General features: G+C 42.9%; 1 protein-coding gene across 6 annotated transcripts; it reads left to right on the top strand.

The window, feature by feature from the left end:
• Positions 1 to 400: 400 nt before the first annotated feature.
• ZNF585B (zinc finger protein 585B) lies at positions 401 to 13,707 on the top strand. 6 transcript variants are annotated; one of them, XM_065536530.2, is made up of 6 exons: positions 401 to 478; positions 3,620 to 3,834; positions 7,349 to 7,475; positions 7,753 to 7,845; positions 11,336 to 11,396; positions 11,567 to 13,707. In XM_065536530.2, exons 2-6 carry the CDS (start codon positions 3,763 to 3,765, stop codon positions 13,266 to 13,268), a joined length of 2,055 nt encoding a protein of 684 aa, XP_065392602.1. In that variant the 5' UTR covers positions 401 to 478; positions 3,620 to 3,762; the 3' UTR covers positions 13,269 to 13,707. The 6 variants fall into 6 exon arrangements, with proteins under 6 accessions (XP_065392602.1, XP_073879403.1, XP_045237084.2 ...); XM_074023302.1 differs by having other exon boundaries at positions 401 to 496; positions 11,251 to 11,396; XM_045381149.3 differs by having other exon boundaries at positions 7,390 to 7,475; positions 11,251 to 13,707.
• The last annotated feature ends 301 nt before the right edge of the window (positions 13,708 to 14,008 follow it).

Below are 14,008 nucleotides of genomic sequence, written 5' to 3'. Positions count from 1 at the left end.
AGCCTAGGCAAGACTCCGTATTAAAAAAATTAAATAAATACATAAATAAATAAAGCTCCAGATCCTATCTTCAGGAACGTCTTCTTCTTGGGTATAAGCGTGGCCAAACTATGGTAACAGTCTTGCATTCTACGTGAAAATCCTTGCCTTACTCTAGTCAACCCTGCAAGAGGCGGACTCCTCCACTGTACGGAATCGATACGCATCCAAGATGGCGGCCCACACGAATAAACACCATAAGGGCGCGGTTATATTCTCTGCCCGATAGCTCCGATTACGGAAACTGCACGATGTCTCTAAAGATGTGTCTGCGCCCTGTTGACTGTGGGCGGAAATTGCTTCCAAGTTAATTTGGAGCATGCGCAATATCAACTGTCCACAAGGGGAAGTGCTAGAAGTCGGACCGGAAGTGGAAGTGGTCCCCGAGGGCTAGTTCGCCGCTGGTGTCAGGAGTATTTTCACGTTTTATTGCCAAGAGGTCTCTGTGATGATTTTGGTTGGTTGCAATTAGGAATTCTGTGAAGTCAGTAATAGAGGAGTTGTCTGTGGAATTAGTGATGGTGGTTTCGGGGCTCGGTGATGGGGGTCTGTGACGTCCGTTGATGGTTGTCTGTGACAGGGATTTCTCGGGTCATTGATGGGCCTCTTTGGGATCAGTGATTGGTGTTTAGGAGTCAGTGAGGGGAGTCTGTGGTCAGTGACTGAGAGCCTGCAGGATCAGCTATGGTGATCGGTGAGGACTGTGATCAGCTTGCTTTCTGACCTGAGTTAAAAGTTCAGTTCTTTCAGTTTCAGCCTGTAATATAAAGGTGAACAAGTTTTGATGTGTAGCAGTTTCCTATTGTTCAAATCTAAGTGTTTAAAATTTTTTTCCAGTAATTGTTTTTCTTTGACCCATGAGCCATTTAGAAGTGCGCTTTATGTTTCAATTAGTGTCTGTGGGTGATGCTTCAGTTGAACAATTGCTTTATGGCCTAGTTCTTCCTCATTTTTCATAAATGTCACATCTATTACATGAAAACAGTGTAATATGTTCTCTAATTTGTATTGTTATAGATGTTAATCCCATGTTATATGTATTATGTATCTCCTCACAGATTATTTTGTTGAGGAAGGTAAACTACTCACACTGGAAAAGTTATTTGTCCACCTGTCCTTTCTTCTTTCTGTCAGTTTCTGCTTTATATATTTAAAACTATATTATTGGCACCAGTTGAGTGTACTGCTAATAACAGATATGACTGGCCGGGCCTGGTGGCTCAGGCCTGTAATCCCAGCACTTTGGGTGGCGAGGTGGGCAGATCACCTGAGGTCAGGAGTTCGAGACCAGCCTGGCCATCATGGTAAAACCCCGCCTCTACCAAAAATACAAAAATTAGCCCGGTGTGTGGTGGGCGTCTGTAATCCCAACTACTCGGAGGCTGAGGCAGGAGAATCATTTGAACCTGGGAGGTGGAGGTTGCAGTGAGCCAAGATCATGCATGCCATTGCACTGCAGCTGGGGCAACAAGAGTGAAACTCCATCTCAAAAAAATAAAAATAAAAATAATAGATATGACTAAATAGCTCAAAAGACATTATAGCAATTCAAGCCTTAACCAATAATTTATAAAAGAAATTTGCCTAAATGCTTTCCAACAGTGGATGTTGTTACTTTTTTTTTTTTTTTTTTTTTTGAGACAGAGTCTTGCTCTGTTGCCCGGGCTGGAGTGCAATGCCCTGATCTCCGCTCACTGCAAACTCTGCCTCCCGGGTTCAAGCTATTCTCCTGTCTTAGCCTTGAGTAGCCTTGAGTAGCTGGGATTACAAGCGCTCGCCATCACACCTGGTCTGTTAACTTTTTTAAAGCTTTCATGATTCTAAGGAAAATTTCTCTCTAATTGTTCTGATGCGTTTTTCTTTTAGTTAAGTTGGTATCTTTTTGTTAATTGCCATTTGCTTCCTTTTCTCTGAATTTTCATACCTTTTCCAGTCTCTTTTTTTCTGGCCTTTTCTGCTTAGTGATCTGCTTAATGTTACAAGGAACCTATCGTCACATATTGAAAAAAATTTTTATATATATGTCAAATTTAATGGTTTATTTTAACATAATTAGGAAACATATAATCAGAAATATCTGGGTTTTTTTTCTATTATAACTTCTGGGTTTCCTGTCATGTGTAATAAGATGCCTATCATCCTACCACAATGCTATACAAATGTATAGTCTGAAAATTATTTTAACATCCTTAGGGGTTTTAAAAAATGCATGTATTTGGCCGGGCGCGGTGGCTCAAGCCTGTAATCCCAGCACTTTGGGAGGCCGAGAGGGGTGGATCACAAGGTCAGGAGATCGAGACCATCCTGGCTAACACGGTGAAACCCCGTCTCTACTAAAAAGTACGAAAAAAAACTGGCCGGTTGAGGTGGCGGGCACCTGTAGTCCCAGCTACATGGGAGGCTGAGGCAGGAGAATGGTGTGAACCCGGGAGGCGGAGCTTGCAGTGAGCTGAGATCCGGCCACTGCACTCCAGTGCACTGCACAGAGCGAGACTCCGCCTCAAAAAAAAAATGCATGTATTTAAATGTTTAGTGCTGCTGGAATTTGTCTACTTAATAGTGTGAAGTGGGTTGGGCACGGTGGCTCACGCCTGTAATCCCAGCTCTTTGGGAGGCTGAGGCAGGCAGATCACAAGGTCAGGAGATCGAGATCATCCTGGCCAACATGGTGAAACCCTGTCTCTACTAAAAATACAAAAAAATTAGCTGGGCGTAGTGGCATGCACCTAGTCCCAGCTACTCAGGAAGCTGAAGAAAGAAATTGCTTGAACTCCAGAGGCAGAGTTTGCAGTGAGCTGAGGTCGTGTCACTGCACTCCAGCCTGGCCACAGAGCGAGACTCCATCTTAAAAAAAAAAAAAATAGTGTGAGGTGGAGATCTAGTTTGTTTTATTCCAGGTGCATGGCCAATTGCGTGCACCAATTAGGGATATGTATACAATGAATGCCGTGTGCACTCTCAGTCACGTATCATTTTCATTTCATATATAGATCAATATTGTCTGATATATTATCTTACTTGTTTTGATTACATGGTTTTCTGTATTAAGTTTTAATATAGTGCATGGGAATTGCTGATATTTATTGCATGATTCTTGCATGGCAGGGAGGCATTGAGTACTTTAAAAACATCATCTCATTTAATCTTAGTAACTGTGACACAGGCATTTTCATCCTTATTTCTGAAACAAAATCTGAGTAACTTCTTTCTATTCTCATTGGTGAAAAGTGGAACAGCTGCAGTTCAAATCCTCAGTAACGTTACTCTAAATTTCATGGCTTTTCCCATGTTTCAGCACTGTTCTCCACAGTTCTGAAGGTGTGGTTCTTGTACCAGCAGCATCAGCATTTCCTGGGCACTTATTAGAAAATAAAATTCTTACGTCCTACCTTAGACCCATCGAAGGGGTGAAGCTGAGAATTTTAAACTATTTTTTAACAAGTCCTCCAGGTGACTTGAATGCACACGTATGTTTGGGAACCACTGCTCTGGTTTCTAGCACAGGGACCTGCACCTTGATGTATCCAGGAAGTGTTTATGTGGTGAATGTTGAATGACTATGTGGACATTGTTTTTCTAGGTTCTTGGGTGTCTCTGGGGAGTCCCTGAGCCAGACCTTCCTCCAGACTGCAGCCCACCTCTTCAGAGCAGCTCTGCTGAGTTCACAGATGACCACTAAACTTCAGGCACCCTAGAGAAAAAGGGTTGAGATCCAGTGTGGCCATGCCAGCTAGTTGGACCTCACCCCAGAAATCCTCAGCCCTGGCTCCAGAGGATCAGGGCAGCTCCTATGAGGTGAGGAGGAGGAGTCCCAGGGGGTGGAATTTCAGTCCGAGAGTAGATAGCTCTAATCTGTCACCAGAGCCTTAGGGCAGAGGCAGATAGGCCTTAGGAACCAGCTGGACTCTAGACTTGGTGCTCCTGAAAGAAAACTTGATCTTCCTGTCAAGAATGAACAACACGTGGGTAATGTCTGTATCTCTGGAGGCCGCCTGTATAACAGTGGAGAGGTGGACTGTCAAGGAAAACTGTTGTTTATTTTGTCATCACACTATATTGATGTTTTGGCTGCAAATAGAATTCCTCGTTATAAGTGACTTTTGTTTGATATTTCGAAAGCATTTTTTCATTTCTTCCTAAACCACCTCCTCAAACACAAATGTTTTCTCTATTTTCTTTCTGAAACTTGTTTTTCAGATGTTGCTTCTCCATTTCTTTTCTCTACCATTTTCTGCTATTTATTTCCTGCTATCCATTCTGGGTAACTTTGACACCTTTCGCCTTCCAGCCCTTCTGTTGAGCTTCTCATTACCGCTATCCACATTTTAACATAATGTTTTCATTTTTACAAACTCTAGTTTGTTTCCTTTTTTTTTTTTTTTTTTTTAAAGCAGAGTTTTGCTCTTGTTGCCCAGGCTGGAGTACAATGGTGCGATCTCGGCTCACTGCAGCCTCCGCCTCCTGAGTTCAAGTGATTCTCCTGCCTCAGCTTCTCGAGTAGCTAGGACTACAGGCATGCACCACCTCATCCGGCTAATTTTGTGTTTTTACTAGAGACAGGGTTTCTCCATGTTGATTGGACTGGTCTTGAACTCATGATCTCAGGTAATCCGCCTGCCTCAGCCTCCCAAAGTGCTGGGATTACAGGCATAAGCCACCACACCCAGCCCTATTTGCATGATTTTATATAATATTCACTCATGATTGAATCTTAGACATAGAAGTAACTATTACTCCAGGAGGCGGAGGTTGCGGTAAGCCAAGATTGCGCCGTTGCACTCCAGCCTGGGCAACAAAAGCAAAACTCCGTCTCAAAAAAAAAAAAGAAAAAAAAGAAGAGGAAGAAGAACTAGTGTCATTTTTACACAAACTCTTCCAGAAAATAAAAGAGGAAGACCACTTCCGAACTAACTTTGTACAGCCAGTATTACTGTGACATCAAAACCAAAGCACAAAAAAAGAACACTATAGACCAGTGTCTTTCATAATTTTAGATGCAAACATCCTCAGCAAAATATCAGCATACCGAATCCAGCAATGAATGAAAAGAATCATGTACTACAATAAACTGAAATTCACGGGGGGACCCTCTGTATCATTTTGTAATTCCCTGTGAATCTATAATTATTTCAAAATAAAAAGTTTAAAAAAAATACTCCTAAAGAAAGATTATTCCAAAGCATTTAGAATATTTTGGAGTAGTTATGACTGGAAGATCATTGACAAGACCCACTGCACAATTCATATGAGAGAATGTGAATTACAGTTGACCTTTGAACCACATGGGTTTGAGCTGTGTGGGCCCATTTGTAACACAGATTTTTTTTTCAGTAAAATTACACTGAGTGTGCCTCCCTCTCCTGCCCTCCCTTCCACCTTCACCTCTTCCCCTTTTGCCACCCAAAACAGCAAGGCCAGACTCTCCTCTTCCTCCTCTTCCTCTGCCTCCTTAACCTGAAGACCATAAAGGCAAAGACCTTCATGATGATTCACTTCCACTTAATAAATAATAAATATATGTTCTCTTCCTTTTGATTTTCTTTAAAGCATTTTCCTTTCTCTAGCTGACTTTTATTATTAAAATACAAAATATAATACATATACAAAATATCGTGTTAGCCAGGCTGATCTCGAACGCCTGACCTCGTGATCCACCCGCCTCAGCCTCCCAAAGTGATGGGATTACAGGCATGAGCCACTGGGCCCGGCCAAGACAGCCTATTTCAATGGCCAGTTTTGAAAAATGAATAATTGACTGACTGTAGAACACCACAAATAGCTGGAATTCTTTGTTAGATTTCTGTGTTCCACAAATTATGTAAAACTAGATTTTTTTTTTGAGACAGAGTCTTGCTCTATCATCCAGGCTGGAGTGCTGTGGCATGATCTCAGCTCACTGCAAACTCCACCTCCTGGGTTCAAGGGATTCTCCCACCTCAGTCTCCCAAGTATCTGGGACTACAGGCACGTGCCACCAGCCTGGCTAATTTTTTGTATTTTTAATAGAGATGGCGTTTCACCATGTTGGCCAGGCTGGTCTCGAATGCCAAACCTCAGGTGATCCACCCACCTTGAACTCCTAAAGTGCTGGGATTACAGGCATGAGCCACTGTGTCCGGCCCCCTCTGACATTCTTGCTTGGGTTACAAGTGTGAGCCACTGCACCCGGCTAAAACTAGATACTTAATATGTGACCTATGTGAAATATAATTTCTTAGAAATTTCATATTACTCAGGTGTATACATTTGTCAGAAGGTCAAATGGCACAATAAAGATTGTTGCATTTAATTGTGTTGTACTAAATTTTACCTTATCAGATTAACAAATGTTACACCCCAGTTAATGATTTGCATTTTGTGGTGCTTAAGAGAAGTGTAGTGATGACTACAATTTACCCTGAAATACATAAAAAAAAAAAAGTAAGATGGATCAATGCGTGATGAAGCAAGTAGAGTAAGGTGTTAAATGTAGAGCTAAGTAGTAGATGTATAGGTTTTTACTGTACAATTCTTTCTAATTTTCTGAATGTTTAAAATTTTTCATAATAAGCTATTAGGGAAATGGGAGGCAGGTTTTTTAAAAAGGAAGTAAATTGGCCAGGCACGGTGGCTCATGCTTGTAATCCCAGCACTTTGGGAAGCCGAGGTGGGAGGATCACAAGGTCAGAAGATCGAGACCAGTCTGGCCAACATGGTGAAACCCAGTCTCTACTAAAAATACAAAAATTAGCTGGGTATGGTGGCACATGCCTGTAATCCCAGCTCCTTGGGAGACTGATGCAGGAGAATTGCTTGAACCTGGGAGGCAGAGGTTGCAGTGAGCCAAGATCACTCCATTGCACTCCAGCCTGGGCAAAAAGCGAAACTCCATGTCAAGGGGGAAAAAAAAAAAAAAAGGCCAGGCATGTTGGCTCACGCCTATAATCCCAGCACTTTGGGAGGTCAAGGTGGGCGGATCATGAGGTCACAAGGTCAGGAGATCGAGACCATCCTGGCCAACGTGGTGAAACCCCGTCTCTACTAAAAATAACAAAAATTAGCTGGGCGTGGTGGTGCGCGCCTGTAATCCCAGCTACTCGGGAGGCTGATGCAGGAGAATCGCTTGAACCTGGGAGGCGGAGGTTGCAGTGAGCCAAGATTGCACCACTGCACTCCAGCCTGGGTGACAGAGCAAGACTATGTCTCAAAAAAAAAAAAAAAAAAGGAAATAAATTAAAAACAATGAAACCCACATTCCATAATCCCAAAATATAGTCACTCCACCCTGCAAAGCTGACTATGCACATTGAACAGGAATGTGCCCTTACAGGGATCAGTGTCCTTCAGGGATGTGGCTATCAATTTCAGCAGAGAGGAATGGCAGCACCTGGACCTTTCTCAGAGAAACCTGTACCGGGATGTGATGCTGGAGACCTACAGCCACCTGCTCTCAGTAGGTAAGCACAGTCACCTTGGTGTCTGAAAGGAGGCCTCACTGAGAGTGCTTTCATTCTCAGTTGATGAATGCTGTTGGCATCTCGAATAGGTGATGGTTTTGTCCTTTTTTCCTCCAGGGTTCTCGGTTTGTTTAGGGTATTCAGAATATTACCCTGTTCTCAGAGATATATGGTTACTTTCCTAAAGAACAAACTGTCATTGAACAATAAGACTGTATTGGCTGGGCTCTGAAACATAATTAGCTGGACCCAGACCTTTATCATTTCCCATGAACAGGGTATCAAGTTCCTAAACCAGAGGTGGTCATGTTGGAGCAAGGAAAGGAACCATGGGCACTGCAGGGTGAAAGGCCACGTCAGAGCTGCCCAGGTGAGTGACGTGAGGTGAGTGTGACTCAGGTTAGATGGGAGACAGGAGGAAATCTCAGCTGTCTTGAAAAACACTGGAACCTGTGAAGTGCTGTTACGACCACTCTTCAGGAAGGTTCTGAATTTTTTGTATTGCTTTTTTTTTTTTTTTTTTTTTTTTTTTTTTTTTTTTTTTTTTGAGACGGAGTCTCGCTGTGTCTCCCAGGCTGGAGTGCAGTGGCGTGATCTCGGCTCACTGCAAGCTCCGCCTCCCGGGTTCACGCCATTCTCCCGCCTCAGCCTCCCAAGTAGCTGAGACTACAGGCGCCCGCCACCACGCCCAGCTAGTTTTTTGTATTTTTAGTAGAGACGGGGTTTCACCATGTTAGCCTGGATAGTCTCGATCTCCTGACCTCGTCATCCACCCGCCTCAGCCTCCCAAAGTGCTGGGATTACAGGCTTGAGCCACCGCGCCCGGCCGTTTTTGTATTGCTTGATGCCTCTCAGATCACTAAATGCCTTCTACCTGGATGACCTTCCTTGTTGATTATAAGTCATGTGCCAGTCAGCCTCATTAAAGATGTATCTTCATTATGTTCCTTTTCTGTAACATTCTTTTTTTCCCTACCTTCCATATTGTCCTAGAGTCTCTTGTTTACATCCAGGCATTCCCGGATCTGCTTTCGTTCAAAATTACTCTGTGTCACACACTCCCACTCCTGCTACACCCCTTTTATTTCTGTCTTTCTCACCGTAAGATGCCTCAGAACTTTATCTCTGGGCCAGGTGTGGTTGCTCATGCCTGAAATCCCAGCACTTTGGGAGGCCTTGGTGGATGTATCTCTTGAGGTCAGGAGTTTGAAACCAGCCTGGACAACATGGCAAAACCTCATGTCTACTAAAAATACAAAAATTAGCTGGGTGTGGTGGTGCATGCCTGCAATCCCAGTTACTTGGGAGGCTGAGGCGCAAGAATCACTTGAATCCGGGAAGTGGAGGTTGTAGTGAGCCAAGATCATGCCACTGCACTCCGGCCTGGGTGACAAAGCAAGACTCAATCTAAAAAAGAAAAAAAAAAAAAAGAACTTTATTTCCAATCAGGCTTTCTAACTATTTTTGCTATAGGAATGGCCATGAGATTTCTCGTATCTTCCCAGTCTTTCAGGACTTTCATCCAGCTGATGACTTGGGAATCACTGTCACTTAATCTTTGGGAATACCTCTCTGCTGTGTTTGACATGACATGATTAATCACCCTTTCTCACATTTCCTTCTGATGTTGCTTGAGCAATTCCACACTGTTAGGGTCTCTCTGCCTGGTTGGCTTTTTTTGTTCATTTGTTTGTTTGTTTGTTTGAGACAGAGTCTCACTCTGTCGCCCAGACTACAGTGCAGTGGTGCAATCTTGGCTCACTGCAACCTCCACCTCCCAGGAAATGATTCTCTTGCCTCAGCCTCCCAAGTAGCTGGGATTGCAGGTGCGTGCCACCATGCCTGGCTAATTTTTGTATTTTTATTTTTATGTATTTATGTATTTATTTATTTATTTTATTTTATTTTATTTTATTTTTTTTTGAGATGGAGTCTCACGCTGTTGCCCAGGCTGGAGTGCAGTGGCGCGATCTCGGCTCACTGCAAGCTCCGCCTCCCGGGTTCCCGCCATTCTCCTGCCTCAGCCTCCTGAGTAGCTGGGACTACAGGCGCCCGCCACCGCGCCCGGCTAATTTTTTGTATTTTTAGTAGAGACGGGGTTTCACTGTGGTCTCGATCTCCTGACCTTGTGATCCGCCCGCCTCGGCCTCCCAAAGTGCTGGGATTACAGGCTTGAGCCACCGCGCCCGGCCTATATTTATTTTTGAGATGGAGTTTCAGTCTTGTTACCCAGACTAGAGTGATCTACCCAGAATGGCGTGATCTCAGCTCACTGCAACCTCTGCCTCCCGGGTTCAAGTGATTCTCCTGCCTCAGCCTCCCGAGTAGCTGGGATTATAGGTATGAGCCACCATGCCCAGCTAACATTGTATTTTTAGTAGAGACAGGGTTTCTCCGTGTTGGTCAGGCTGGTCTCGAACTCCCAACCTCAGGTGATCTGCCCACCTCAGGCTCCCAAAGTGCTGGGATTACAGGCGTGATCCACCGTGCCCGGGCTTATTTGTTTTTGTCATGCTTTATGTTTATATTTCACCCAATGAGGTCTGAGTTTAATCATTGTCTTTAGTTTAGGACACACTATGACCATGAATGTGGGTAAAGATTCTGTCTTATTTTTGTGATAAAATCTCCTATTCTCTCTTTCCCCTCACCCATCTCCCTTCCCACCAGAAGCCACTGTTTTGTATAATGGAAGCATTTTTTAATTCGTGCATGTTGTAAAATTTAAAGTGAATTGGGGCATGGATCATTAGTTTATATAAATCTTATTATGCTATATATCATGTTTTTTGCCTTACTTTTTCCATGTCTATTCATGGTGTTATCTGTTCATCTAGTTTATTTCTTTTAACTGCTGAATTGTTCCCCAGAATGTTTCACCATAAGTAGTGTCACACCCTCCTCATCTAATTACCCACGCTTACCCTTTTCTCTGTGTTCAATCTGGATGAGCCATTTTTACCTTCCCCTCTAGCCTCTGCTACCTGCTCTATGAGCAAAAAGTGACTTACTATCCCTTGAAAAGGGGCATTTGGATTCCAAACCTTTTTTCCAAGGAATCTCTGGAAAAAAAAAGACTTCTTTCCACAATGCAAGGGAAGATGATGACAGAGATGATGTGAGATTGAGATTGTATTTCATTCTAGAATAACTGTGACAGATTGATAACCAGATACAGTATTATCAGAAAAGAAAATAAATATCTAGGCCGGGCGCGGTGGCTCACACCTGTAATCCCAGCACTTTAGGAGGCCGAGATGGGCGGATCATGAGGTCAGGAGATTGAGACCATCATGGCTAACACCGTGAAATCCTGTCTCTATTAAAAATACAAAAAATTAGCCGGGCGCGGTGGCGGGCACCTGTAGTCCCAGCTACATGGGAGGCTGAGGCAGGAGAATAGCGTGAACCCAGGAGGCGGAGCTTGTAGTGAGTGGAGATCGGGCCACTGCACTCCAGCCTGGGCAACAGAGCGAGACTCCGTCTCAAAAAAAAAAAAAAAAGAAAAGAAATATCTAAGTGATGTTGCTTTAATCAAGAAAATATTGACTACAAATAGGCATTATGAAATAAGGCTGTCAGAAGAACAATTCATGTGAACCCAAACATATTGCATCCCCGTAAAAACCCTATCAATGTGATTCATTTGGAAATGGCTTGAAGCATAATTTAGATTTACACATTCATTATAGAAATGATGCTTCTAAGAATGTTAAGAAGAGTACTAAATATGGTAAAATGTCTTTCTATACTTACTGTGAATGTACTCCAACAGGAGAGAAATTATGGGACCATAATCAACATAGAAAAATCATTGGTTATAAACCAGCCTTCTCTCAAGATCAAAAAATTTATCCTAGGGAAAAATCCTATGGATGTGCCGAATTTGGAAAGAGCTTCACCTGGAACTCACAGTTCAAGGTACATCTGAAAGTTCCTACAGGAGAAACACTCTATGTATGTATTGAATGCGGGAGGGCTTTTGTACAGAAGCCAGAATTCAGTACACATCAGAAAACCCATATGAGAGAGAAGCCCTATAAGTGCAATGAATGTGGAAAATCCTTTTTTCAAGTATCGTCCCTTTTCAGGCATCAGAGAATTCATACCGGAGAAAAACTACATGAATGTAGTGAATGTGGGAAAGGCTTCCCTTATAACTCAGATCTCAGTATACATGAGAAAATTCATACTGGAGAGAGACACCATGAATGCACTGACTGTGGCAAAGCGTTCACACAAAAGTCCACACTCAAGATGCATCAGAAAATCCACACAGGCGAGAGATCCTACATCTGTATTGAATGCGGACAGGCCTTCATCCAGAAAACACAATTGATTGCACACCGAAGAATTCATACTGGTGAAAAACCATATGAGTGCAGTAACTGTGGCAAATCCTTCATTTCCAAGTCACAACTTCAGGTCCATCAACGCGTTCACACGAGAGTGAAGCCCTATATATGTACCGAATATGGGAAGGTCTTCAGCAATAATTCCAACCTCATTACACATGAAAAAGTTCAAAGTAGAGAGAAATCTTCCATATGTACTGAGTGTGGGAAGGCCTTTACCTACAGGTCAGAGTTGATTATTCATCAGAGAATTCACACTGGAGAGAAACCGTATGAATGCAGTGACTGTGGAAAAGCCTTCACTCAGAAGTCAACACTCACAGTGCATCAGAGAATTCATACAGGAGAAAAATCATATGTATGCATGAAATGTGGACTGGCCTTCATCCGGAAGGCACACTTGGATACACATCAAATAATTCATACTGGAGAGAAACCTTATAAATGTGGTCACTGTGGGAAATTGTTTACTTCCAAGTCACAACTCCACGTTCATAAACGAATTCACACAGGAGAAAAACCCTATGTATGCAATAAATGTGGGAAGGCATTCACCAACCGGTCAAATCTCATTACACATCAGAAAACTCATACAGGAGAGAAATCTTATATATGTTCCAAATGTGGAAAGGCCTTCACCCAGAGGTCAGACTTGATTACACATCAGAGAATCCATACTGGGGAGAAGCCTTATGAATGCAGTAATTGTGGAAAAGCCTTCACTCAGAAGTCAAATCTTAATATACACCAGAAAATTCATACTGGAGAGAGACAGTATGAATGCCACGAATGTGGGAAAGCTTTCAACCAGAAATCAATACTCATTGTTCATCAGAAAATTCATACAGGAGAGAAACCCTATGTATGCACCGAGTGTGGAAGAGCTTTCATCCGCAAGTCAAACTTTATTACTCATCAAAGAATTCATACTGGAGAGAAACCTTATGAATGCAGTGACTGTGGGAAGTCCTTTACCTCTAAGTCTCAGCTCCTGGTGCATCAGCCAGTTCACACAGGAGAGAAACCCTATGTGTGTGCTGAGTGTGGGAAGGCCTTTAGTGGCAGGTCAAATCTCAGTAAGCACCAGAAAACTCATACGGGAGAAAAGCCCTACATCTGTTCTGAATGTGGGAAGACCTTTCGACAGAAGTCAGAGTTGATTACACATCATAGAATTCATACTGGAGAGAAACCGTACGAGTGCAGTGACTGTGGGAAGTCTTTCACTAAAAAATCACAGCTCCAAGTGCATCAACGAATTCACACCGGAGAGAAGCCTTACGTGTGTGCTGAGTGTGGGAAGGCCTTCAGCAACAGGTCAAATTTGAATAAACATCAGACAACACACACTGGAGACAAACCCTACAAGTGTGGCATCTGTGGGAAAGGCTTCGTTCAGAAATCAGTGTTCAGTGTCCATCAGAGCAGCCACACTTGAGAGAAACAGTGTGGGAAAACCCCACTGAGGGTTGGGTCTGATTGTACACTGTTGCATGCAGCAGAAAAATATGTATATTATTGTAAATAGAAACAGTCACATCAGAATGTCACACATGGCTGTTCTGGAGAGGGCCCCTGAGAAGGCACTGAATGAAGCGAGGGACCCTTCCTACATTGTCACCATCCCCAGTAAACCTTGGGGCATTATTCATACTGACAAGGAACCGAGTCAGTTTGGTGAATAGGAAAAGCCTTCTCATAGAAAACGACAATAGAACACTGTTACCAAATTCTTCGTAAGAAAGATCATATTATGGGAATGATAATCCTATTTACTGTGGATTAGGTATAGTGCCAAGAGTTTGAATGGTAAGACAATATATATGATAGTGATGAATCCTCTGTAAGTTGTTTGTTCCAGAACACACTGTCTAGCAGAATTGTGGGTATTTTCTCATTCTTCTTTTGAATCCAACACAGTTGTGTATATCCAGTTCCCCACTGAGTATTTCTATCAAGCGAGAGATACTGCAATAAGACAAACTCCCTATGTTTTCAGACACAGACCTCAGAGTGTATGTTGAGTCCCCATTGTCATAGAAAAAGACTTGCAGACCCCTTCATTATCTGCCAGGACTGTCTCTGAGCCCCACAGGTCCTCAGCACATTGTGTTTGATATCCAGCACAGTGTTTTTTCTCTTTCTTTCTTTTTCTTTTTTTTTTTGAGACAGAGTCTC

This window comes from Macaca fascicularis, chromosome 19 (genome assembly GCF_037993035.2).
Source record: "Macaca fascicularis isolate 582-1 chromosome 19, T2T-MFA8v1.1".
Lineage (NCBI taxonomy): Eukaryota > Metazoa > Chordata > Mammalia > Primates > Cercopithecidae > Macaca > Macaca fascicularis.
This window is presented reverse-complemented; position numbering and strand designations above follow the sequence as displayed.

Coding starts and splice junctions, on each gene's coding strand:
- ZNF585B (XM_005589030.5), top strand. CDS start 3,763: ATGCCAGCTAGTTGGACCTCACCCCAGAAATCCTCAGCCCTGGCTCCA. Junction 3,835..7,348: donor ATCAGGGCAGCTCCTATGAG/GTGAGGAGGAGG, acceptor GTGCCCTTACAG/GGATCAGTGTCCTTCAGGGA. Junction 7,846..11,250: donor GCCACGTCAGAGCTGCCCAG/GTGAGTGACGTG, acceptor GTACTCCAACAG/GAGAGAAATTATGGGACCAT.